The sequence below is a fragment of the Miniopterus schreibersii genome (assembly GCF_964146895.1).
Source record: "Miniopterus schreibersii genome assembly, chromosome: 8".
NCBI lineage: Eukaryota > Metazoa > Chordata > Mammalia > Chiroptera > Miniopteridae > Miniopterus > Miniopterus schreibersii.
The window spans coordinates 13,862,175-13,889,191 of record NC_138109.1 but is presented as its reverse complement, the minus strand read 5'-3'; the positions used below and the strand labels follow the sequence as shown (position 1 = coordinate 13,889,191).

At 46.6% G+C, this 27,017-nt stretch overlaps 1 protein-coding gene across 1 annotated transcript in view; it reads right to left on the bottom strand.

Moving 5' to 3' along the window:
- Positions 1-16,316, bottom strand: part of MAN1C1 (mannosidase alpha class 1C member 1) — a 109,711-nt gene extending 93,395 nt beyond the window's left edge. Inside the window, exon 1 of the mRNA XM_081146214.1 lies at positions 15,721-16,316. Within this exon, the coding sequence (XP_081002340.1) occupies positions 15,721-16,215 (495 nt within the window). The 5' untranslated portion in view covers positions 16,216-16,316. The remainder of the gene's footprint in view (positions 1-15,720) is intronic.
- Between the last annotated feature and the right edge of the window lie 10,701 nt (positions 16,317-27,017).

Sequence of the window (27,017 nt, the reverse complement as noted above, 5' to 3'; positions counted from 1 at the left end):
GAAGCCACTGGTCCCAGCTACCCTATACTGAGGCTCACCCCAGATAATTATTTTGGTTTATGCAGCGGGGCTGGCACATTTAGCTTCAAAGGTCACCACCACCCTTGATACTCCTGATGAGAATGTAAGATGGTGCAGCCATTGTGGAAGCTGGGCAGTTCATCAATGAATTAAACACAGAATTATCATGTGGTCCAGAGCAAGTCCACTCCTAGGTACGTACTCAAAGGAACTGAAAACATATGTCCACCCCAAAAAAGTATAAATTAACGTTCATAGCAGCATTACTTATAACAGCCCAAAGGTAGAAACATCCTAAATGTCCATCAGAGGGTGAATGGAAAAACAAAATGGAACATTATTCAGGTATAAAAAGAAATGAAACTGACACATGCTACAGCATGAATGAACCCTAAAAGCATCATACAGCCCCATATTATATGATTCCATTTATAAATGTGAACTATCCCGAATAGAAAAATCCAGGCACAGGAAGCAGAATAGTGGTTGCCAGGGGCTGAGGGGCTAGGGAGCTGGGGGACTGGGGGCTGGGGCTGGGGGGTGGGGAGTGGTACTCAATGGGCACAGGGTTTCCATTGGGAGTGATGAGGAAGTTTTGGAACCAGACAGTGGTTATGGTCACACATCATCATGAATATACTTACTGCTACTGAATTGTACATTTTTAAGTGATTAGAATGATACATGGTTTTTAAAAGGTTAGCACCTCATGTAGCAAGCTCTGCAGCCTCAGTGCATGTGAGATTCTGGAGTCTCCGGAGCTCCAGGACTGCAGAGGGAGTGCTGAGGACAGAAAGTTCAGGCTGGGGGGGAAGAGGGGGGGCAGCAAGTGTATACAGAGTCAGGATGTCCAACGCTTTTCAGCATAGCTGGGAACTGCAACAAGGTCTTCTGCCAACATAAAAAATCTGGGTGAGGGTGGGCATGGATGAAGGAACAGGAAATCACTTTAGCTTTCAGCACCTCTCCGAGGAGGCCTAGCAACCCAACACAGGCTATTGTTGGAAACACAGTGACCGCAGGGGAGAAAAGCACCACACACTTTTCAGTTCTTTGACAATAAACCAGAACTGACCAGCACTCCACACTTTAGCTGGTACCCAGAGGACGAGCAGACTTAAACATTCAGACTTCAGGATGCTCAGGCCACTTCAGGAAAAGTCAGAATGATCGGGACAAGACAGAAAAGGTCAAGACTACCTGGTTGCCACAGACGGGGGCTGATCTGGCACCATGGCTTTCAGGATTTCTTCCAGACACACAGCCCAGCTGAGGAGTCTGTTTCTGATCCCAGGCTGGGCCAGGAAGCAGGCAGCTTCTGGGGTGAGGGCTGAGCCAACAGGAGAAAATCTGGAAGGGTGGCCAGGATGAGAATGCCATTTAGACACTCCTTAGATGGCAGTTTCAGCAGAGACTTTGCCAAATGACCCTTCCTTCCATGGTCAGGGGCTTGGTTTCAGAAGAATCCGCCCACAAGCCTAGAAGAACATGGTATCTATTTGGCCACTGACTGCTGCTGCGGTCACTGGGAAAAGACAAAATGCACCTTCACCAGGCCACAATCTCTTCCTTTCCTCGACAGTAATGAAGATTAAACTATGCCTTCTCCCAGCACAGGTGGTCTCCTCTCTCACTGATGAAGGAGCTGGCCTATGAATCTTTAGTGAGTGGCCAGGCCGGGGATGCACACCCCCCATATCCAGAAGGGAGCTGGAGGACGGCTCCACATGTCTGCTGGGACAAGCAGGAAGCAAGCTACACGGCTGGGCTCACTCAGCATCAGGCCAGGAGAAGTCGCCCCATCCTCAGGCTGGCTCCTGGGCTCTCGCTCAGAAGTCAAAGAGCAGACAGCTCAGAGCACCCGGCTCTTCTTAGCAGAGGTCTGGTGGTGAGCCCTGATATTCCACCAGGAAACAAAGGGGAGACTCTCTATCCCTGATGCCAGCAGGGAAGGAAAGCTAAGGAATCCGTGGCAAGAGGAGATAATCCTCTGAAGCTGGGAGTGGGAGGGGGGGAGCCGAAAACTAAGGGCAGGCCCCTCAGGAGAGGCACCGGGTGCAAGCTCGCATGAGGCTGAGAGATGAGAGCTGGGGTCCATGGGCCACAAGGTGTGGCAGACCAGCTGGTGCAAGGAAAAAGGAGAGTAGACACAGCTCTCTTGGTCCCTCTGCCACTTGCCTCTACCTTGTCCCAAAGGCTCTGACCCCTGTGCCTTGCAGTCCAGTCCAGGTTTTCCTTGAATAGCTTTGTACTCAAGCCTTCAACCCCTGGCACACATACTAAATCTGCATCTCCTGTGCCAGCACCCCCACTGGTACTAAACCTACATTTCCTAACCACCTAGATTTCACAAGCGTATCATTTCTTTCATGTCTAGAATTCAACTCTTCTCCCCTTCCCTGGATTTCTCCCTGTCTCAATTCCTGGTCTCCATCTACCCCAGATGGAAACCTTAGCCATTCTAAACTTCACCTCCCACGCCCACACCTATGTCACCTCCCCAGACCCAGCATGTGGAGCCCCCTGCTGTTTTGCAAGCCCACTGCCCCATACTCTCCACATCTGCTTGAAATGCCGTCCTTTCCCCCAATCTCACTCCAGGCTGACATGACTCCCCAGCCCTTTGTTCACTCCCTTATTTGGCACCTTCATAGTGTTACAACTGTGTATACGCTGTACACTGTTTACACGTCTGCCACACCCTGACTAGATGTCGTACTTGTTGAGGGCAGAAGCCTTGTCTTTGCAGCCGCAGCCTCTAGGCCACTGCCTGGCATGCAGTCAGAGCAAGGTAAGTTCTCTGAAAAAGTTGAACTGGAGTGAGACAGATAAGCAGCAGGTTGTTAATATTCCACTCACTACATATCAGTTCAACTACATTATTTCATAAAGTCTGGTTTGAATCTGTTTGACAACTAGATTTCCAACATGCATCAGCTCTGCAAATTCTGGCAGTCACATGAAGGCAGTTCCAGAACAAAAATGGGGGGGGGGGGGAACACCCAGCAACTGAAAGGAGGTAGGACTGAGGGTTATATCAAGACAAAAATGAGGGGAGAGAAAGTTGGGCCCAGAAAAGCCCCAGACCCTCTCCAACCTAAGGATTGGCATCCACCTGGGAGAACTGACAGAAATGGACCCTTGCAGAAATGCCTCAGCATCTAATTAAACATTTTAGACTCCACTGCACACGGAAGGAAAGCCACGTCCCCCACGGAATCCTGACAAATGAGTCGTTTCCAACCAATCTATCACCGTAGCATCTGGGTACCTCAGAAAGATGAAAATAAGACCAATGCATAAATGAAAAGCAATATACAAACAACCTTCCCCCAACCCAGGCCTCCAGGAAGCCGCGGCTACAGCCATCTGCCAGGCTCCATCCCGGTCACTGCTTCCTGCAGCCAGGGGCCTCCGAGTAAGCACGCCTTAACATAAGATTTCACGACAGAAGGAAATGTCTTCTCTGAAGCCTGACTCTCCATTAGTGCTAAATGCCCACCCCCTTCAAGCTGGAATGAAATAAGTTTAGGATAAAACGGACTTGTTCTATGGTCCACATCAGCCAAAGAATTTGCTAGAAATAGTTGGGACAGATTGAAGAAAGACTGCAACTGGGCACCGGTTGAGAATTCAAAGGTTTCTTGCATGGAAACAGCTCACACTGACGTGCAGTGTATTCTCACCTCCCTCAGCTTTCCCTGGAAGTGGCCTGGACAGATGTGATCTGATCAGCCCAGGGCAGCAGTTCTCAGGTTAAGTCACACGCAGCTCCTGGCAAGGCGGAGATGATACGAAACTGCAGGCGCTGCTGCCGTGAATCTGAACACCCGGGACTGGGCTTGGCTCCTCCACTCCTCCAATATATTCTTTTTCCTGAGCACCTGTTATCGGATTTTAAGGCCCAAGCCCCATTGTGAAAGGCTGCTCTGTTAGCTGGAAAGTGGCAGAGGCAGCCACAGGAGGAAGGGTGATGGCCTTTTGGGAAATCTACTTCTGGGCAAGCAACTATTTTCATTTCAGATGTTTATGCCCCACCTGCTTCCCCAAAAGAGATTTCAGTGGGACAAGCAAATATTTATGCAGCTTGTTTAATTCCAACGTTTGTCTCCCTCTATACATCTGTGTGTGGTGGGAAGTGATTCAGACGCATGACAATGTTACACTATAAAATTTCTGAAAACCAGAGATTTCTCTGCTGTTCCTTCAGCTCATACAGCCTTCACTGTGTAGCTGAGGCTCAACAGTTGGTGTTTTCAATATTTTCTCTTACCATTTTAATCAACTTATAACTTTTCTTCACCATGTTAACAACATATGATCTTAACTCTAGAAAACTCCGTTTTAACTGAGTCTTTGCCCCAGCTCATTTTTCCCCCTGATCCTCGTTGAGGTCTTAATAAATATAGAAAATTTCCAAACTCTTCAGTAAGTGGGTAAAAGGGAAACCTAGCCAGAAAGGAGATATAGCTCAAGTGAAGACAAAACTGCCATAGATGAGTTCTAAAGCATAGTGCATGTTAGAACCACCTGGAAAGTTTTTTAAAATCCCAGTGCTTAGGCTTCACCCCAGACCAATTAAATCAGACTCCTGGGGGGCGGGGGAGAGAACTGGGGCATCAGTATTTACTAAGATCTCCTAGGGGGTTCCAGATTGCAATAAAGGTTAAAATCCCTGTTCTTTTGAATACCTACCAAGACTATGACAATTTCTACTTAATTCCATCCCAAAGTGAACTCTTCCTCTAATTATCACTCATTAGCTTTCAGATGATGTAACAGAAAGAATGTCAACCTAAGCGTCAGGAGAAGAGATTTAAGTCGGTGCATCACAATTTAAACTGGCAGGGCCTGGAGCTGGTCCCTTCCTTTTCAGGGTCTTCCTTCTCTTTGCTATAAAATGGAATTATAGGCCACAGGCTGTTGTGGGGATCAGCTAACCTCTTAATGGGAAGCTAGGGCTCTACTAAGAAAACCACGTACATGAGGAATTACTGATCTGATCTGTCTATGAGGTGTGGTCATCAGCCCAGCTCAGCCCAGCCCCCACTCCCTCCAAAGCAGAACCCCCTGGGGATTTAAAAGACAATGGGTGGTACAGAGGCCAGAGAGTCAGAAACCCTTTCCTAACACGCAAGATGACTTCGAATTCCAGGGCTGACAAACTGGAATTCTGTTCCCACCAGTGCCAAGTTTAAGAGCCCTTTACTCAGAGCACATAATCTTGTTATGCTTTCATCTAATCCAGCCTAATCACAGGAAATGTCTAACATCCCTCGTCTCCCTCAGTCCCATCTGGACTGATGCCACTCTGGTACCATTTCTCACTACTCAAAGATCAATAATCAGACATAGACCTCCTGGCATGATAAAAGAGAGACTATTATACAAGACCACCTTGGAGAGACTCAGTGTAAAGTCTCTACCCCTTACATAATATTACACACCCAGGAAGGCCTGTATCTGAAACTGCTAGAAGTCTCTAAACCGAGCTTCTATTTTTCTGTCAATACATGAACCTTTCTTATAGAGGGTTTCCTTATATTCTAAAGTAGCAAAATTGTTTGTATTTGATAGGCTGCTCTCGAAAAGATCCAGTTCTAAAAGCAAGAGACTAATGTCTTCTTTTCCCATGATTCTTATTATTAAAAACCAAGACTACGCCAGAACTCTGTAGGAATGACATGGAAGAGTTGGAAAGGAGGAAGACTTGTTGATTTAGGTCAAAAACACAGTTCAGAAAAACAAAAAGGTGCTGAAATGTCTTCCCAGGAGACCAGCATTTACTTGGCAAAGCGTAGGTTTAACCTCTGAGAAGCTCACTCTAGGAGTGAAAGTGGGGAGAAGGATCTGAAATAAGAGACATAACTTTTATTCAACCCCCACATGCCCCAATGAGACAAATGCAATTAAAGGTAGACTTTTCAAAAAGATACTACATTTATTTCATTCTGAACTTTCCTGAGCAAGGGGAAATAAGAGATCAGAGCTCACAGGTGCACCTTGGAAATCCTTTAGCCATGTACATTTAGCATCCTTCTGATCAGTAATTCAGCTACTTGGCCTACACGAACAGTTCTTTTTTTTTCTTTTTTTAAATGTGGGGATTTACAAACCAAATTTTAAATAGTCATCATTAGACTTAAGGCAAGGAGCCAAAGAAAATATTAGACACATTAAAAAAAATCCTAAGAGGAAAGTCACACTAATGGAGGCTGCTGGAACATCAGAAATACCAACAAATAATTCTTTTAACATCTAAAAGCAGAAAAGCAAAAATGCACACATAATATAAGATGACATCAACCAGAAATCAGAAGCCCTTTTGAGAACTATTGTCTCTATTCAGGGTATGTTGCAACACAAAATTGTATTTCATGCATCTAATATCAATTACCAAAAATGAATAAGAATCTTTAAATATCTAAACTACACTAAAATATGTACATTAAAGTCCAAGCACTGGATTCAGGAGTCTTCAGAGACCTACTCAAGTCTGCTTATTTGTACTTTACATATAAAGCTAACGAGCTAGACTGAACACTTTCCTGGCTCACTGCAGGTTAGAAACAGCAAAATAGGAAGAGCAGAGAACAAGCAGCAAGAGGCGGGTGTCCTGGCAGCCGAAAGCAGTGACAGCTGACAGCTTAACAGAAAGGGGAAGAAAAACTGCTTAAAAGCAGACAAATCTAGAATTTCAAAAAAGCAGTATTCACAATGTTTGTTATAAAATTTAAAAAATGAGTAGACACATGTAGAAAAATGTGAGATAACCAGGAGATAAATGGCCAACAGAGACAGACCCAATGATGACAAAGATATTGGAAATAGCAAAGACTTCTTAAAAAGCTATTATACACATGTGTGTATATTATATTATATTAATTATATTATATTATTATATTATATTATATTATATTATATTATATTATATTATATTATATTATATTATTATTATATACGCCTTAGGGCTTAAAGGAAAATATGGAAACAATGAGTGAATAGAGAGGAAATACTGGAGAAACAGAAACAATAAAGAAAAGGTCCAAATTAAAATTCTAGAAGTAAAAAACATTACTTGAAATAAAAAAATTCACTGGGTGAGCTTAATAACTCATTGGACACTACAGAAGAAAAGTTTAGTGAACTTAAGGTGGGTTAATATAAATTATCTACACCAAAGCACAGAGAGAAAGAAAGAATGAAAAGAAAATGAAGAGAGACTCAGTAACCTCTAGGAAAATATCAGGGAATCTAACTTATATGTAACTGGAATTCTAAAAGAAAAGGATAGATTGGGGTAAAAAAAATGTTAAAGAAATATGGGCAAAATGTTTCCAAACTTGATGAAAAAAACATTAACAAAAGAAGCTCAACAAACCCCAAGAAGGATAAACAATATCTGCACCCAGGCACAACATAATCAAATTATTGAAAACTAAAGATAAAGAGAAAATCTTAATAGCATTCAAAGAAAGGGGAAAAGATTATATGCAAGGGAATATATTCTAACCTCTCACCAGAAACAATGCAAGTTATGAAACAATGGGTCTTTTATGTAAAAAAAGAAAAAAGTCAACTTAAAATTCTATATCCAGAAAAAATATCCTTTTAAAATGAAAGCAAAATAGAGGCATTTTCAGATAAACAAAGCTGCAAGAATTTGTTACCAGCAGAACTGCACTACCAGAAATGTTAAATAGATTTTCAAGTTGAAGGGAAAATGATTCTATACAGAAACTCAGACATACAAGAAGGAAGGAAGAACACTGTACGTAAATATAGGGGGTAAATAATAAGACTCTGATTTATTAATTTCTTTAAGAAAATTGACTGTTTAAAGCAAAAACAATACCAATGTATTATGAGGTTTATAACACAAGTAGAAGCAAAATATATGACAGCTACAGAATATAGATTAGAGGAGGATTAGTGGACATAGGCAGATTGTCAGGCTAGATAAAGAAATTAGAAAAAGAGAATAAATTAAGCCCAAAATAAGCATAAGGAAGGAAAGAGTTAAAAATCAATAAAACTAAAAAATGAATATTTTAAAAAGATCAAAAGTTGGTCCTTAGGAAAGATCAGTGAAACTAATAAACTACTAACAAAGCTATTTTTAAGAATAAAACAGAGAAATCAATTACCAGGGTGAGGAATGAAAGAGGGAACACCGCTACAGATCCTACAAAGACTCAAAGTAAAATGAGAATCATAAAAACAATGGTATTCCAATAAATTCCACAACTTGGATGAAAGAGGTAAATTTCTTGAAAGTAAAATTGACAAAACTGACACAAAGACTAGAAGTTGTGAACAGTGGTATAGCTGTTAACGTAATTGAATTCGTAATTTAAAACTACACATACACACACACACACACACACACACAAATCCACTAGGCCTAGATGGCTTTCGTAGTGAATTCTATCAAACATTTAAGGAAGAGGAAATATTAGTGTCCCACAAACTTTTTCAGAAAATAAAGAGAACACTTTCAGTTCACTTTATGAGGCCAATATAATGCTTTACCAAAATCAGACAAAGGCTTCACAAGAAAACTACGCACCAAAATCCCTTACAAACATAGATGCAAAAATTCTTAATCAAATATTAGAAAATCAAATGCATGTTTGGTTTAACATTTTTTAAAAAATCAATATGATTCACTATATTAACAAAATTAAACAGGAAAACCATATGAAGATCATCTCCATAGATACAGGAAAAAAAGCATTTGGAAAAATTCAATCCCATTCCTAATTTAAAAAAAAAACAAAAAACCACCTTTCAGCAAACTAGGAAGAGCAGCTTTATTCATAATAGCCAAACACTGAAAACCACCAAAAAGTCCAACAACAGGTATATGGATAAACAAATTATGGGATATTTATACAACAGAATACATATCAGCAATAAAAAGGAATGAAGTACTGATCCCATGTGGATGAAAGAAGCCTTGCCCCAAAAGGCATATATTGTACTATTCCATTTATTTGGAGTTCTAGAACAGGCGAAACTACTCTCTGGTGACAAATCAAAGCAGTAGTTGGGAGTGGGTGAAAGGGGATTGACTGGGAAGGAGCAGAGGGGCTTTTCTACGGTGGTGGAAATGTTTCATATCTTGATAGGGGAGTAGTTTACATGGCTTTCTGTATTTGTTAAAACTTAGCAAACTGTGTATTTAGGATCTGTGCATTTTGCCATATATATATATAAATTATACTTAAATAAGTACATGATACCTGTATCACAAGGTGGTTGTAAAAAAAATAAAACAAATAAAAAGACAAGAACACAAGGGACAGGCATTGAGAGGCCGACAGTCTTATCTATAGACCTCATCAGGCCCTATAAAACACTGCTGTATTGCACAGTGGGTTTTATGGTGACCACCAAGTCACGGCAGAGGTGGAAGGAGAGGAGCAAAATCTACTTCTCAGTCACCGAAGATGGTTGCTATTTAGTGAAAATTGTTTGCCTAGAAGATTCACCTGTGGAGCAGCTGAATCCCAGAGCACACCAGATAAGAGCACAAATACTGCTTATCTATTAAAGAGGACACTAATCAGTATGCCAAAGTTTCCTCTGTAAGAGTTACCACTAACAGTACTACACTAAAACAGCTGGACAATTGCCCTGGTCTTTAATTAATGAAAATTCAAAGTTAAGAGACATACTCAGACCCCTTATAGTACGAGCTGTTCTGACTTGCCTGACTGCCGAGTTTGGGGAGCTCTCAACCCAAACCTTAGAAAATAGCTTTCTCAGGGAAAGAAACACCTATAACTGGACCATCACACTGAGGCCGCAGCCTGTAGCTGTGATCTCTGTAGCTTCTGTTCTCCAGTGATGGAGACACCAAAAAGCACGTGTGGCTTACAGTGATCTCTGCATTTAAGAAAACCAAAACTATGCTGCCTCAGCTATTACCTGGCCCCCGGAGCTGAGTGAGGGTGAAGAAAAGAAGGGGAGGGGGACTTAGGTCCTTGAATCCTCAAAATTGTTTGAGGAGTCTCCAGTTTGTTTCTTACCCTCACCTGCCACGAGAATACAGAGCTGAGAAAGCCCATCATCCCCTCCCCCCCAAATTATGCAAACACTTGTGCATAAGGCCTGGCCCCAGGGTAATGGGAAATCAAGAGCTAGGGCTTATTGTTTGAATGAGCCTGGTTTTTTTGGACTGCAGGTGTACAGAACTGAAATAATAATAATCCTTGGTTTATGAAATTCATCCCTGCTCTTTGCACGGCCCTTTTAAAAAAAGAAATGTAATAAATGCCCATGAATTCACCTGAGGCAACCACTCTCCTGAATCCTGTCCATCATTTCCTTGCTAAGGCTTTCCTAACCTGGCCCATGAAAGCAAGGTAGGGAGAGAATTTCCTAAAGCTCCCACCACCTCCTTTAACACAGACTTAACTTAGGATGCAGAGGCAGGGACCCTCCCCCAGCCAGAGGCAGAAACCCAAGGTTGGGTGCCCACCTAGATTGCCAAACAGCTTCCCTACACAGGGCTTTCCAATCTGCAAGCCTGATTTATTTGTTTCAATAAGAGAAGAGATGTAAGTCCCTTTGAGCAAAGTATGCCTGATATATATCACAATATTTATTTTTGGTGGAGTAATGGATCAGTCTTCGGGGAAAGCTAGAGAAAAGGCATTTCTTAAGCTTGGATGTAAATCAGTCACTCTAAAAACCGCAGGGGAATCTATACTCTTACCCCCCTGCTAACTACAATGTGAAGTAAGCAGCTGACTTTTAAAAGTCATTGTATTATTTGTTTCTAGACCAAACACTAAAAATAGTCAGGGATGTGAGGCCTGAGAAGCAATTAGTCCTGGAATGTATGTGCCTAATTTCCCCAAGGGATGGTGCAACTCAAAATAAAAGTAGAGACCCACCTAACCTGGGGGTGTTAAGTTGTACACCTGGAGGGAACGATTCTAAGCCTTCCTTGCAGTACGCAGTTCCAAGGAAGAAGAATGAGGTATGTGGCCAAGCTTAGGATGTAAGAGTCACCCAAGGGACCTGTCCAGTTATTATAGGCCACTCTTTCCACTATATTAAATGTATCATAGAACAGGACAACAGTAAAACTGAAGGACTAGGGGGGAACAAAGATATTCAGTGGATTTGCAACTTAAACAGAGCTCTTCAAAGGAAAGCTATTTAAATCTGAGGTGTTCCTAGTATTAATTATCCTGAATGTCTCACACACTCAGACTCACATGCTACAAAGAACACAAAGCCTTTTAATTTTCCTACCTGTCCCTGACACTAGTGGTGATAAATCAGACATGCAGAGAAACCACATATGACTAACGAAACCAGCCCATTAATGGGGAGCAAAGATCATTTGCCAAGATGACTTTCTCAGACATAGCCACATATAACCAGCAATATCCTGGAGGCTTAACACAGCAGGCATGGACAGCAAGAGCCCAGGCACCCCCTGCCAAGTCGCAGGCACTTCAGGGCGACTCGGGCATCCCGCAGATGCCCGCTATCCAAGCATGAAAGATTTCACTCATGACTGCCCCTCCCCACTCCCTTCAAGATAAACTTGCACTTGGAAAATTACTACAACTTTTTTTTTTCTTTCTTTTTTTACTGCAACTTCTAGAAGGTCTCTTGGGTCCTGGAGCTGCTAAGCTCCCAAACCTTGCTGTGGCCCCCTACTGAGAATCAGGTACCCTAGAAGAAGGGCCAGCCTCTGCCACCAGCAATCCTAACTGCTAATTTATAGATCTTTACTGTAGCCACTCACTCAATTATCTGAGCCAACTAGGTGTCATACCCTATTCTAGGTGCTTGGGCAGATCCATAAACAAAACAGTAAACAGATGGGAGTGAGGGAGAGAGAAGAATCCCCTAAACGCCAGTCTGTTCATTTTACCATGAACACTGAGGCACAGTGACAAATAGGAATTCTCCCATGAGGCTGGAGAAGATGGTGTGGCCAGGATGTGAACCCAGGTTGGATTCTTAGTGGGACTGCCACATACAGTGGTGGATACGGGCAGAGAGGATTGGGACAAGAGTGAAATTTAACCCACATTCTTCAGGGGACTGAGGGCAGCCCCCTCCAGTACTATGTTCTCATTGTCCCAGACTGCTCAATTCCCCTTAATAAAAGCTTCACTGGAAGGGACGATTGAGGTTCCCCAGATCAGCAGCCAACCATCATTAGTAGGACCCAGGAGAATTTGAATCCTTTCACTGGGATGCAACCCTGCCAAGCTAATATACCCCCAACTCTTGTCATGAGTCAGAAGAATCTGTTGAACTTAAATCCATCAGAAACCCACCTATGGCTGAGGTCTCTATAATAATTTTAACAATAATATCCTATATTATCGTCAGATCTGAAAGGGAAGACCGCTAGCAAGCTGTTTTACATTTTCGTCAACCCTTTATGATTCCAAGCTGAGGATCTGTCACTGTTCAATCCCACCTCTAAAGCTCAGTTTATAGGTGATGAGCATAATTAACTTAATCAACTCTATAAATATCTATTCTTGACTAGGTGCTAGGGAAATAATAGTAAACACCACCACCATCAGTAGCAACACCCCTCTGTCCCAGACTTCATGGAACTAAGACATGTTGATACAGAGCTGGGAAAAGCCCACCTGCTAAGAAGCCCCTGAGAAGACTGGCAATCTACTTAGAGGCCAGGTCTCGAAGCAAGAGTGTATGTGACCAGCCTATTCTCCCCTCACTCACCCCATGTTACAGAAGGAAAAATCAGGCCCAGGAAGGAGAGGAAGCTGCTTGTCCAGAGTCAGACAGATGATAGTTGAGCTAAACTGTCAAACCCATGTTCTCTGGGTCTTCCCTTTCCACCACATTGCCTCCCCTAAGGTTCCAAAATTGCAAAGTGAGGAGACGTAGTTGGCTGGAGTGACAGACTGTTTCCTGATGCATGTACACTCAGAACACACAGCTCCAACCCACCTTATCGGCACAGACCTTGTGCCCATGTCCATCTCTCAAACTAGGATGTTTATAAATATTTCGTTGATCTAGAGCCCAGTGTCCAGTCTTCATTCACTCTCATTTATCACCCTGACACTCTCTTGATGTTTACTTTCACTTTAAAAAAACCTCATCTTATAAGAACAGAGCGCTTTTTATCTGATGCTAGCTTCCCCTCTGCTCCTGGGGTCTAATCAATCCATGTCTGGAAATAAACAAGCTGGAGAGGAAAGCAACAGTCCCTTTTATGAAAACAGGCACCTTTCTGAAATGATCCACCCGTGGGCATGGCACAGATAGAAATTTAAATGAGGAGGAAATAAAGATACTCTCCAGCAACAGTCATATGCATTTCCCATCAGGCGGGGCACCAGGGAAGGTAGCTTTGGGTTAAGAGAGAAATCGAAAACTTGGCCCCACATAACTCAGGTTGTTTGGGAGGGTGGGGGAGGGGAGGATCCAAGCTCAGGAAGTCTGACAGAAGCAATAAGCTTCAAAACATTAATAGTGTATATAGTCCAGGCCCCTCCATTCTGAGGAGCTTAAGATCTTCAAGATAGTAAGAGAGGGCTCACTGAACGTCAACTTCAGGTATATGCAAGTAGGCCTCCAGCTACTGCTGGGGCACACGAAGATGCCAGATAGAAAGATCCAGACATCTGGCATTCAGCACAGACCTCCACCCATCATGTTATTTTACACCCACCTGCAAAGCATAGTCTCCACACCCCCCAACTCTCACCACCCCGCAGCCACTGCAGCAAGTCAAGCCCACAGACTCTACCAGGGAGGTAGGCTGTCTTTGTACAGAGGGGCAAAACCAAATCCCCACTAGCCAGGCCACCATGACTCCCAGCCCCAGGCTTTCAGAAATGGGTCACACGTCCAGACACAAATGTAAAACGTACCTCTTCTGAGGACAGTAATTAATTCCTTTTTAAATATATATATATATATCTTTATTGATTTCAGAGAGGGAAGGGGAGAGAGAGAGAGAGAGAGAGAGAAATATCAGTGATGAGAGAGTCATCATTCATCGGCTGCCTCTTGCATGTGCCCTGACTGGGAATCGAAATGCGAACTCCTGGATCTTAGGTCCACGCACAACCGCTGAGCCAACCCAGACGGGTCAGTAGTTAATTCTTAATTCTTTGGGGATCCTTTTTAAAATCTATGGCAGCTCTGGGCACCCCATGAAAAACTGCAACCATGCAGTTTATATGTAATTTCACTGGGGGTTACTGCCCTTTGAGGAGGTCTGAAAGTGCAGAAAGGGCTAAAGTGCTCAGAGGCAGCTTTGAGAAAGGGTGCTGTGGGTGGTCCAGGTGAGTATTCAACAGTTTCTTAACCAAAAAGATGCCCCCTCCTTAGCTACTGCAAGTTCCAGCCTTTAATAAACCTTTGAGATTTCAACAAGAATTTGGAAAGTGAGAGTGGGTACACACACACACTAAACAAGGACTCATCTTTGTGGCTTCCTATCTTGATGTCACAAAATGTCCTGTGAATGCTAGTTAAGACAGTCTCCAGACAGGGCTTAGTGCAGAAGAGCTGAGTAGCAGCAGAGATAAGAAGTGAGGAAAGCTGGGCACTGGGAAGGAGGAGAGTTTGGACAAGGAGAGGGGGGCAACGAAGCTCTCCACTGGCTGAGTAGGTCTTGACAGGGCAGGTCCTGAACCTCGCTGTCTGCTCCCCCTGGAAATCACACCAGACCTGCTGACTCCTTTGCAGCAAACTGAGAAGTTCAGAGAGAAGCATCCCTTGCCTCCTGGGCTCCTCCAGGTAGGGAGCATCCTCTCTTTTCTAGAAGACCCTGGCCCACTGCTTGCCCACAGCCCCCTGGTGGCCTGGGGGTGTCACTGCAGCCCGCTGTGCATCGCTGGGCAAAAGCCTCACACAGGCAGCTCTAGCAGTGGTAGAGCAGAATATTTAGGTACCAGTGGCAGCTTGACAAGTCTTCAAGCCATGGTGAGGCTACGTTTGCTTTTGGTTTCTTAAACTAAGATTCAGGCTCAAAGTGATCCTTCTAAACCCCTCCCTGGTACAATCCCTACAGGGAACAAGTCCAAGAACTGCCACATTAAGCCAATAACCCTGGAGCTTCTGTAACATTACCACCACCTTACTGGTCATTTCTTCCTGCATCACGTGCAATTACGTGCAACTGTTCCAAAGCGCAATAGAAACAGTGAACAAGAATGCACCTCTGATTTGTAGGTTGCTGGCTAGGTTACAAAAGATTTGCAGGACACCAAATACCGCCCCTTCCTAATCCTGGGTTTCCAGGTAGCAGATCCTACAGGGGTTTGGGGAAAGTCAGGACATAAGAACACACAATGAGAAAGAACATAGCCCTTGGCTCCCTGCAAGCAGATAGGGTACCATTAAAGGACCTTACTAGAGACTGCACAGAAGTCTTACTAACAACTCCAGGGCTGGGGAATGGACTGGAGAGACCAGAGTCCGGGGGTGGGGGAAAGTTGGTCCAGTGGCTCAGCTACCATTTGTCAGGAATGGGGACCATTAACTGAACCCAGCAGTGGGAAAGTGAGCACGTAGGAATAAAGGTGGGAAGTTTCGGAGGAGAAAGAAGGTCACAGAGTGCGCCAGGAGAGCCTAGGATAGACCAGGGATCTGGAGTGATAGGGCCAGGGGTAGTGGAAGCAAGCACGAGAGGGTCTTTTCTTTTGGGGGGGGCTGGGGGCAGAGAGTACTTACCTCCTTGATTTTCTTCCGCTGGGACTGAACTAGGCTCGGGGGGTCCTCACTGTCCTGAGTTCTAGTCCCCAGGACCGGGTGGTGGAGGCGGCTCCGGAACGCATGAAAGTCGAAGCTAAACGGGATGCTCTCCTCCTGCGGTGCGAGGGCCTCGGCGCTGCCGCCGCCGCTCCTGGTGGGGGGCGCCCGGCGCGGCCCCCCTTTCCCGCTGCGGACACTGGCCTGGCTGCTGGGGTCGTCCTCGCCTGGGGCTGGCGCCGCGGGGGCCGGGTTGGGGGGCGGCTCCTGCTCTCGGGCCACCACCTCCACGCCGGGCTGCTGGGTCCGGGGGGGCAGGAAGAGGCGCCTGAAGCGAGAGGAGTTGGGCAGCAGGAAGAGGGCCCCGAAACACAGGGTGAAGATGCCGGATAGGAAGAGCAGGAAGAGGAACTTCTGCGGCAGCCGCAGCCCCCACGGGGAGGCCGGGACGAAGCCGGGCACCTTCCTCACGAGCATCGTGGCCTGGCGCGCGGCTGGGAGCCGTCGGCTCCGGCCGGCCCCTCAGGCTTTCAGATCCGGGCAGCGGCCGGCAGGGGTCCCGGCCGGGGGAGGGCGCCGCCCGGGGCGGGGGTCCCCGCGAGGTTCTCCGGGTCGGGGACTGCCCCTCAAGGAAGTTCAGGGAGTTTGGAGAGAGTCTTCCCGCGCCTCGGCGGGGGCGCGGCGGCCTCGGCGGGGCCCGGGCGAGCGGGCAGCGCGGCTCAGGACCCGGGCCCGCAAGGGCCGCCCGCGCGCCGCAGCCTCTTCCCTTCGGCGGCCGCCCGAGCCCCCGGGGCCCGCGGGGCGCGCGCCTTCCCGCGCTGCGGCCGCCGCTGTGCCGTCACATGCCGTCCGCGGGGCCCCGGCTGTCGACGCAGAGGGGCGCCCGCAGGCCTCGTCCCCGCGCCGAGCCTCACCCAGCCCCTCGGCCCAAAGTTTCCGCCTCGGAAGCAGTTTCCAGAGAGGGCAGGCTCGGGGCACCAGGCGGCGGCGAGGCCGGCGCGTCGGCGGCGCTCCGAGAGCGCGCCCACCCAGCCAGGGCACAGCTCCGGGGCCGGGTTCGGGACGCGTCCACAACTTTGCCCCGCCGAGGAGCAGCTTCGGGCACCGGCAGCAGACACTTCTGAGCCTGCGGGCGCAGGGGGCTTCCCGAGCCCTGGTGAGACGAGGGATGCCCTAGCCCAGGTCCGGAGGCGGGCGCCGTCCGCAGCCAGCTGCGCCCGGGAGTGCGGGCTCTCGCCCCGCAACTCGGGAGGGCTGTGGGTCCCCGCTGGGATCACCTGTTCCCAGCCCCCGGCGGCGCCCGGGAGCGCGCGGCCCCGGCGGAGCCTCCCCCGCTGCAGCTGGCGTCCGCGCAGGGGCCGCTCCAGACGGGCCGCCGCCGCCGCAGGCTGAGCCGCCGCCGCCGAGCCTGCGCCCCACGGGAGCCCCGCCGCCCGCCGCCTCGGCCGCCGCCGCGCCGCTGCAGCCCCGGCTTTGGCTGTGACTGCGCCCGCGGCTCCGCCTCCCGCCGGGCCACGCCCTCGGCCACGCCCACTGCGCGCGCCTGCCGTCCACTTCGGCCGCGGCGCGGCAGCCCGGCCAATGGCCTCACATCTGGGCGTAGGGAGCGCGGGGCCTCAGCGAGGGTGGGGAAGGGGACCCGGACTCCAGGCCACGCCCCCTCCCTCAAATGGCCAGCGCGGCGCGCGCTCCCCGCATCCCACCAGCACCAATGGTCCAGCTGCGCGGGGTTGGCGGGGGCGGGGGTGGGGAGCGGAGGGAGGTCATTGGCTGCCTCGGAGGGATCCCTGTTGGGCCGCAGCCGCCCATTGGTTAGCGCCCAGCGTTCGCTGGCCTGGAAGCGACCCAGACCTAACCCCCCGCCCCCCCATCCCCCCGCTGTTGGTCCCGCGTTAGGGGGTGGGCAGGAGGGCTGGCTAGTCTGGAGGCCTCTGGCCAGCGCTGAGTAACCTCTCTCACCCCTCAGTGTCAGTCCAGAGTTGGCACGGGCTGCGGGCCTGCCAGGGGTCGCCGAGCTTCTGCAGGAGCCGCAGTGGTCCGCTGTGGCAGGCTGCGAGGAAGGGGTGGCTGGAGCCAGGCCGGGGAGCTGTGGCTGCGGTGGGGCCCGGTTAAGGCAGTGTGTCGACTGGACCCCTGCAGACCACTGCTCTGCCTGCCTTTTCCCTCGGTCCACAGCCGGGCCAGCACCCCTGGGTGGGGCAGACAGAGATGCTAACCGCAGGGGTAGACGGGCAAGAAAGGAGAGGCCCAGTCGCGTGTACAGAAGGCCGCCACTCACACGTGACATGCGTACCTAGATGCCTGCGAGTGTTTATGTGCACTTGTGTGTTCCTATGCATAGATACATATGCGCTCAGACATTGCGCGTGTGCGTGTGTGTGCTTGCGCACAAACATACACTTAATTCAGGTGTGGACACCACGTGATTATACCAATGACTACATAGACCTATACATATTAGTACAAATATTCACAGGAGCACTCACCTACCCACAAATGCACAACACATAGGTCCAAAAACATGCACATGTACACACTGCCCAGACACGTGTGTCTCCACCTCAAGGCCCTCGCTCCTTCCTCCTTGGACTTAAGTCTCTCTGTGTCTTTCCTTCCTGTTAAAACTAACCCAGGGCAAAGCAACATTGTGCTATGTGGGTCTTTCATGCAAAACACTTTATAGAGACAAATAACAGCAGAGGGAGAGACAAATTAAGAGGTGTAATAGGCAAGAGGGAAAATATCTGCTTTCAGCTGCAATTTAAAATGAAATGCAGCATTGACGAGACAGAAAATACTGCAGGGAGGCCTTTCCCGACAGAAGAATCAGCCCAGGCAGGCTCTCACCTCGTAAATCCTAAATCGTGCTTCTTCCCTGAGGCCTGCTATGGATGGGCTGTAGGGACTCAGACATCCTTGTACATCTGGCCAGGCCACAGACAGCAGACCCTCCCCTGATAGTTAAATACCTTTGCCATGGCCCGGCTAGGCGTGGCTCAGTGGTGGAGCATCGACCTAGGATACAGGAGATTGAGGTTCGATTCCCAGTCAGGGCACATGCCCTGGCTGTGGACTCAATTCCCAGTTGGGGGTTTGTAGGAGGCAGCCGATTAGAAACTCTTTCCTCATTGATGTTTTTATCTCTCTCTCTCTCCCTCTCCCTTCCTCTCTCTGAAATCAATATATACTTTAAAAAATAAAAATAAATAAATAAATACCTCTGCCATGTAAATCTCTTTCGGCTGAAAATAAAAGGCTGGCCTGGGTAACAGGTACAAATAATTTGGTCATTGGGTTGAACAGTCCCTCCCAAACCCACAAATTCTAATTCAGATATTTCAGTCTCTGCTGAGTTTGATTGGCAGGAGTCAGCTCTGTGGAACCATCAGAGATGGGGATGTGATCCACTTGGATACAGGAGCCCAGAAACCGGGCCTGGCCTCTCCTGACTCCCAGCGCCTAAGCATTTCCTCACTGGGTCTCACCTCCAGAAGTGGCAGGCTTGTCTCTGGAGAACCAGATAGGAACCCAGCTCTCCTTGAAGGTACCCCACATTATTCCACGTTGAAAGAGTACGGGAATCACTGTTCAGTCCCCTGAGAAAGTAGGACCCGGAGAAAGAGAGGAAGGCAAGGCCGAGACTCAGAAGGACATACCTGTTTGAACTGGATGCTCACTGTGATGGTGACACCTGGACAGTGTGTGGTATGTTGGTGAGCCAGGGTAGAAAGTGGACTGCAGCAGGATTGACATGCCTTCCACAGACTCAGGCTACAAAAACCAGAGTCCAGACGGGACAACTCCATTTCCAACAAATATCATTTGGTGATTACACTTAGTTGGTAATACCATAACCTTTACAATCTCCCCAGCAAGCTCACTGGAACTCTGGAGGTCCCCATCCCACCCCCACACCTCTGGCCCCCATAGATCTTACACACGCTATGGCTATTTTCTTACTGGATTTTTACTATTGATATGCTGTCCCAAAACAGACACTGAATTCCTCAAGGCAGGGACAATAGCTTATTCACCTCTCTAACTGCCCTAGGTCTTAACTACAATGCCTTGCACACGGGCACTATGTTTGTTGAGTAATGAATGAATGAATGAATGGATGCCCATTTCACAAGTGAGGAATCTGAGGCTCAGGAAAGGGAATAATAGTCACCTAACCTTTTCTATGTTTCGATTACATATTGCTTCATTTAGTTTTCAGGACAATCTTATGAGGTAAATCCTATTTTACAGATAAGAATACTAAGGCTTAGAGATATTGAGGGTCAGTTAACAAGTATCTTTCTCAGTTTAATTCAGAAACTAAAGTGGGATTGGGCACAGAAATGAAAGCTATTTTAAAAAGCTATTTACTCTGTCCACAAACGTTTATTGAAATCAGATGCTAGGTATTACACTGGTCTCGAGAGGACACAAAGATGAACCAGGCATGGTCCTGTCATTGCTGATTCATTCATTCTTTTCATGAAGAACTGTTTATTGAACACCTATTATGTGCCAGGTACAGAGAGGCTGGGCATAACAGCCCTAAATAAGGCAGACACAAAGCCTATCTTCAGGGACTTGCTCGTCTGAAAGGCAACAGGGACCAATTGAGCCCATTAGGCAGGGAGCCCCAGGCACTGGGCACTGTGCTAAGCCCTTTACTCTCATCCTATCCAACCCTCACAATCCTCCTCTCTGAAGTAGGCCTTGAGATACCAATTTAACAGATGGGGAAACTGAGGCTCAGGGGTATGACATAGCCTGTCCAAACTCACACAGGGAATACTTAATAAATATGAGAGAAAACCAGACTCATCCCAGAATCTACACTTTTTCGTGAATAATATTGATAATAACTAAGATTAATGGGGCACTCACTATGTGTCAAGCCCTTATAAAAGCATGTTGTAGAAGCTCATTTATTTGATCCTTACAACCCCCTTGAGACAGGTACTATTATTACTGACATTTTACAGAAGAGGAAACTCAAACGCAAAGATGTTAAAGAAATTGCCTAATGTCACACAGATGAGAAGTGGCAGAGGGGGGATTATGAACCCAGTTGGTCAGGTTCCAGAGCCCCTTCTGTGTTTCAGTCTATTGCTTTTAATGCCACGACAGCAGGTGCTGCAGGAGGTCAGGGCAGAGAAGGAGCACAGGAGAAATTCTCACAGGCTTGCTGCAGTATATGAGTTCATTCAGTCACTCTATAAGTATGTATAAAGGACCTGCTATGTTTCAGGCAATATACTGGGCTTTAGGGATAGAAGCAAAAATAGACACACTGTTCCCATTGTGGAGCTTACAGTTTCTTGGGGAAGAAGAGTTAAAATAAACAGGCAACCCCCAAATAAGTATGCAAGCTGAGATAAGAGAAAGGAAGGGGAAAGAAATACTGCCATAATAATATGTAACAATGGATCTGGACCCAGACTCGGGTTGGGTGAGAAGTGGCCAGGGAAGGCTTCCATAAGGATGAGTGGAGTTACCTAAGCAAAGGGGGATAGTCAGAACACTCAGGCTGAGGGGACAGCATATGCAAAGGCCCTGAGGTGGGGGAAACATGGCGCTTTTGAGAACAGACAAGCCAGTATGTCTGGAGTAGACAGAATGACGGAGAAAGACAGTAAATGTCACTGAATGATTTAAAGCAGGAGTAGGAATGTGTGTGTAGGGTTGGGTGGGTGGGTGGATTCACATTAACATTTTTAAAAGGCTACTATAGCTACAGTGTGAAGCAGAATGGAAGGCAGGAGTGAATGAAGTGGGCGCCTTTCAGAGGGTATTGCAAGCCTGTGGTGTCTTGGACTGGGGAAGCAAAGACAGGACACAGGACCCAAATCATACTTAGAATCCAAAACTGATTGGACTTGTTGATGGCTTGAAATTGGATGTTGATAGAGAGAGACATCTGTAACGATTCCCAGGTCTCTAACTTGCCTGGCGGTGGTGGCATTTGCTGGGATGGGAGCAGTGAACCAGGTGGGGCCTCCTGTCTGCCTGAGAAGGCACTAGCCAATTGGTGCGAAATGGAATCTCAAGTGGTCGTTAGTCCCATTTAGAATCGAAGACTAGAAATAAAGCCAAGTTTGAGCCAAGAGATAATCATCAGGCAGTTTTCTTAATGGCCTCCAGACAAATTCAACCCTGGGCAAGAGAGACAGGGCCTGCCGGGGGAGAGCGCGCCAGGTCAGTCCCCAGATAAAAGGCCCTGCGGCTGTCCTATGCTCATTCCAGCGGCTGCAGTCAATACCTCACCGTGTGCACCGAGGCTGATTTCAGGATTACAGAGCCCAGAATACCTGCCCTCAGACTCTTAAAAGATCATGAAAGTGTCCTTTCAATTCTTCTTGCCTCAGTCCCCAGCCCTGCATCACAGGTGGCCCGGTCAGCTGGGAACAAGAGGTCTCAACCAGGAGCAATATTGCCCCAGGGAACATTTGGCCATGTCTGGAGATAATTTTGTTTGTCACAGTTGGAAAAGGAGTGCTACTGGCATCTAGTGGATAGCAGTCAAAGATGCTATTAAATACCTTACAATGCACAGAAGAGCCCACCCCCACAACAAAGAATTGTCCAGCCCCAAATGTCAACAGTGCCAAGGGTGAGAAACCCTGGCTCAAAGCCAAGGCTTTGGAGTCAGAGAGGCCTGGCCTTGCATCCTGGCTTTGCACACATTGGCTGCTTGATCTTGACCAACTTGTCTGACCTCTCAGAGCCTCGATCTCTTCATCTGTCAAATGGGGTCAATAGTAATGCACTCCTCATAAAGCTGACGTGGGACTTAAATGACATAACTGGCTATAAAGAGCCTGAAGCAAAGGTTGCACTCACCCTCCAAGTAAGCAGGGCTCGGTGAGACTTATTCTGGATCCACCCCCAAACCTAAGTCCTCAGTATGCTAGAGAAGGGTAAGCAGAGTGGTAAGAACAAGGACCCTCGGTTCAGAGCCCCCATTTTGAATCTTGACTCAATCTCCTACCAGCGGTGAGATCTTGGGCAAATTGCTCACCTCTTGAAGCCTCAGTTTTCCCATCTGTGAAATGGAGATAATCACAGTATCCACCACATAGGGTGTTATGGGGAATAAAGGTAAATGTCTTAGCACAGGGTCTGGTACATAGCGAGCACTGGAAAAATGTGAACCGATATTATCGAAGACAACAAGAATTAGTGTTGCCTCATTTCCTAGTGGCAAGCAAGCTAGCAACCCGAACTGAAACTTTGCAATTTAGTTTCCAGGGAAGCTCTGATTTCAAATGCTCTGTCCCTAGACCCTATGAGAACTCTCATTTGTCAGATTGCACACGCCGATTTTCATTTCTGAAGATATGGTCCCTGTCTTGACAACAATAATAATACTGTTTATGAAGTCCTATTGAGGTAAACATGTTCAGGTAAACCCCTCCTCTCCAGGAGTTTCTAGATCATCGAGTTGAATGGTAGAATGTTGCAGATGTGGAATCTAAGTGGCCCAGCTGGCTGCTGGATCTCAGTACTTGAGAATCCCTGCTGAGGCCACTTCCGCAAGCAAACTAAGGGGTCAAGGTTCTTCTCATTCACACAGTCCTGGGTTACATTTGCCCAGCTGACATTGTAAGGATTAAGTGAAATAATCCATGTTAATGTTCTAGCAGAGTGCCTGGCATATAGCAGGAACTAAATGTTAGTATTATTTATGGTGCTGGTACGTTTTAAAGGGCATGTAAAATAAATAGGTTTGAATCTCATAAAAATACATTTCCAAAAGCTTACATCAATCCCCCCTAAAGCAAGAAATAAAATTGTATGTTCAAAATGTAACCCTGGCATAATTTAGTCAGCTGGTTCTACTTGTTAATGTCAAGGAGTTTTTGGTTGTTTGTATGTCTATTTTTTAACGTCCGTGTGTTATTGACGCTCCAACTTCTATGCAGGGTCTGAGAATTTCTGCCCCTCTGGGATTAGGGTGGTGAGAAGGTCCCAAGGCATCAGGCAGGTGTTGCTGGGTGAAGACCACATAGACCAAACAACTGTGGGAAATTCCTGCAAATCTTATTCATTATGCCATCCAAGTGTTTTCTAGAACCAGATCAATAACCCAGAGGGACAAAAGAGCATTGTGGCCAGAGCTTTTTATCTCATAGACATGCATGTGAATCCAACTCCTGCCTCTTGGTGGCTACGTAACCCTAGGCAAGTTACCTCATCTGTTTAAGCCTCAGTTTACTTGACTATAAAATAGCAACAGTAATATCACTAAATTCAATATATGTTAAATGTTAGTATTATTAAAAGAAGCAAAAAACAGCAAGTTTAAGATAGAGGGACCCATAATACCCTGAGATAACCAGTGGGTAGGGACTTTGTTAGTGTTAACGCATAAGACTCGTGCCTATGAAACCTGTTGGGAAGTCATTTTCATCACTCCACAAATATTTATTGAGCCTCAATCATAATTTAAAATTTTTTGTGATTCCCCCTGATATATTTCCCATTTTATTCCATTCAACTTTTTCTAATATCCTATTCTATGTATTTTAAAGAAACAAAAAAGCTGATAGAAACCAAGCTAGTCATTTGCCGTTTGCCAAATATTTCCGAATCTCTGCCTTTGGGGCACAGGGCAGGATGTCTCCACCCACTTAAGTAGATTAAGTAGAGCCATGTGGCTAATCGTGGCCAATGAGCTGCTAGCAGAGATGACAGATGTCACTTTTGGTTCCGAGCATTGTGTTGCCAATGCCATACCCTCCAGAGCTCTGTCTTTCTCTCTAGCAAGGTGACTGACAGGGGTTGAGATGGCAGCTGCTCCATCAGCCAGGGTCCCTGTGTGACTGTGACGAGCAGAACCGTCTGCACATCTGCACCCGAACGGGGGAGCTTAAGTCAGAAATTAATATGTGTTGTGTTGAGCCACTGAGACCACAGGGCTTTAACTTAAAAAAAATCTTAAGGTGAAATTAACTTTAATAATATATTTTATTTAATCTAACATATCCAAAATATTATTTCAATTATTATTTTTAAAGCCAGTAATGAGCTAGGTTACATTTTTTTTTTTTTTACATACTAAATCTTCATGATCTCATGTGTATTTTACATTTACAGCACATCTTAATTCAGACGAGCCACATTTCAAGTGCACAAGCAGCCCCATGTGGCTAGTGGCTACCGGACTGGACAGCACTGCGGTCATGAAAATGACCCTCATTTTGAAGCACATTGTTCTAAGGCATCCTGAATAAATAAATCTCTATCTTTGTCCAAAGGTCTTTAGAAAAGGAAATCCCGTGTTTCATAAAACAGGCTGTGACTAGACTTTAGAGCCATTTCTCCTCATTTAGTCTGCAGTGGGGGGTTTCCTTCCTGCATTACTACTGGCTGCCATTTCCCTTCCTCTAGCTAATTTGCTCACCTCCATGCTCTCAAATTTTTAAAAGGGGGGGTGCTTTTAAGATGCCCAGGTTGAAAATAAAAAGTGTGACTATTTAAAATGTTCTCGGGCCCGGCCGGGCGTGGCTCAGCAGTTGAGTGTCGACCTAGGATCCAGGCGATCGGGGTTCGATTCCCGGTCAGGGCACATGCCCGGGTTGCTGGCTCGATCAATGACTCTCTCATCATTGATGTTTCTATCTCTCTCTCTCCCTCTCCTTTCCTCTCTCTGAAATCAATAAAGATATATTTAAAAAATAAAAATAAAATAAAATAAAATGTTTTCGGTACCCACTGTTTTCCAGCATACTGAGGACTTAGGTTTGGGGGGCAGAGCCCAATAGTAAGAGCAAGTCCAACCCAGCCCCTGCTCACTTGGAGGGTGAGTGCAACCTTTGCTTCAGGCTCTTTATAGCCAGTTATGTCATTTATGTCCCACGTCAGCTTTATGAGGAGTGCATTACTATTGACCCCATTTGACAGATGAAGAGATCGAGGCTCTGAGAGGTCAGACAAGTTGGTCAAGATCAAGCAGCCACTGTGTGCAAAGCCAGGATGCAAGGCCAGGCCTCTCTGACTCCAAAGCCTTGGCTTTGAGCCAGGGTTTCTCACCCTTGGCACTGTTGACATTTGGAGCTGGACAATTCTTTGTTGTGGGGGTGGGCTCTTCTGTGCATTGTAAGGTGTTTAATAGCATCTTTGACCGCTATGCTCTATGCCAGTAGCAGGTTGGGATGGGGGTGGGGGGGCGTATCCATGCACTTTCTTCTGCACAGAATATAAACTATTGGCTTCAAGATCCTGAGGGATGGAGGATAGGGGTGGGAGGAGGGTGAGGCTAAGGCATTAGAACTTGACAGAATTCCTTCTGACTTGGGATGTTCAACTGGGACCTAGACAACAGGATTACGGGTTGCAGGTAAATATTAATTATTTTCTTATTAATTTGTGATTATACGTGTGTGCTATTGTTAAAATGGGATTATACTGCACCTACTGCTTAGGAAACGTGTTTCTTTAATTTACCAATATGTCAGGAACATTTTCCCATAAAACTAAATATTCTTTCACTTCATCATTCTGACAGCCAAAAGTATTTTTTAAATGGATATACCAGACTTTATTTACCCAATGCAGTGTTGCTGGACATTAAGGTCATTTCTGATTGTCATTGCATTTGACAATAGTTTATTGCTCTCAAAATGCCTTGGGTTCCACAGAAAGCAGGTCAGAGGACACATTCAGATTGAGAAAAGCATGATCACCCCCAAGGCGTCTTTCTGGCCTTGTGGGGTTTTAACACATAAGACACCAACTCCGTGGAGGAGGGGAGGGCGCAGCTTTCTCTGAGCATTGCCGGGGAGCTGTAAGGGGAAAGTGTTCGAGACAGAGGCCCACGGTGGTACCAGATCCCGCCACTTATTAGCGCTGTGGAGATCCTCTCTAAGCTCAATTTGCTCATTTGGGAAATGAGAATAATAACGCTGGCCCCTTGGTATTGCTGTGAAGATTAAATTAGACTGGCTATGAATTCTGGCTAAAATAGACAGAGCGAGCACACACACAAAGCTAGTGCTTCACTAACATGAAGCGAAGGAGACTTTTCTAAAGGCATAAAGCCACAAGGACGGTCAGCACAGGTGAGGAGGTCACAGTAACACAGTTTGAAAGGCAGAGATGGGTTGTACCTTAGGGGAACCAAGAATCTTGAACCCTAAACTGCCAGTGGGGAAAGCTAGAAGTAACTAGATTTATACTTTAGAACCCCCAAAAGGCTCAGCGATTATCTACAGAGGTCAAGGTGAGGGGGAGCTAAAAACAGGAGAGTGGGTCCCTGCTCCTCCCTGCCTTCCCCTGTACCC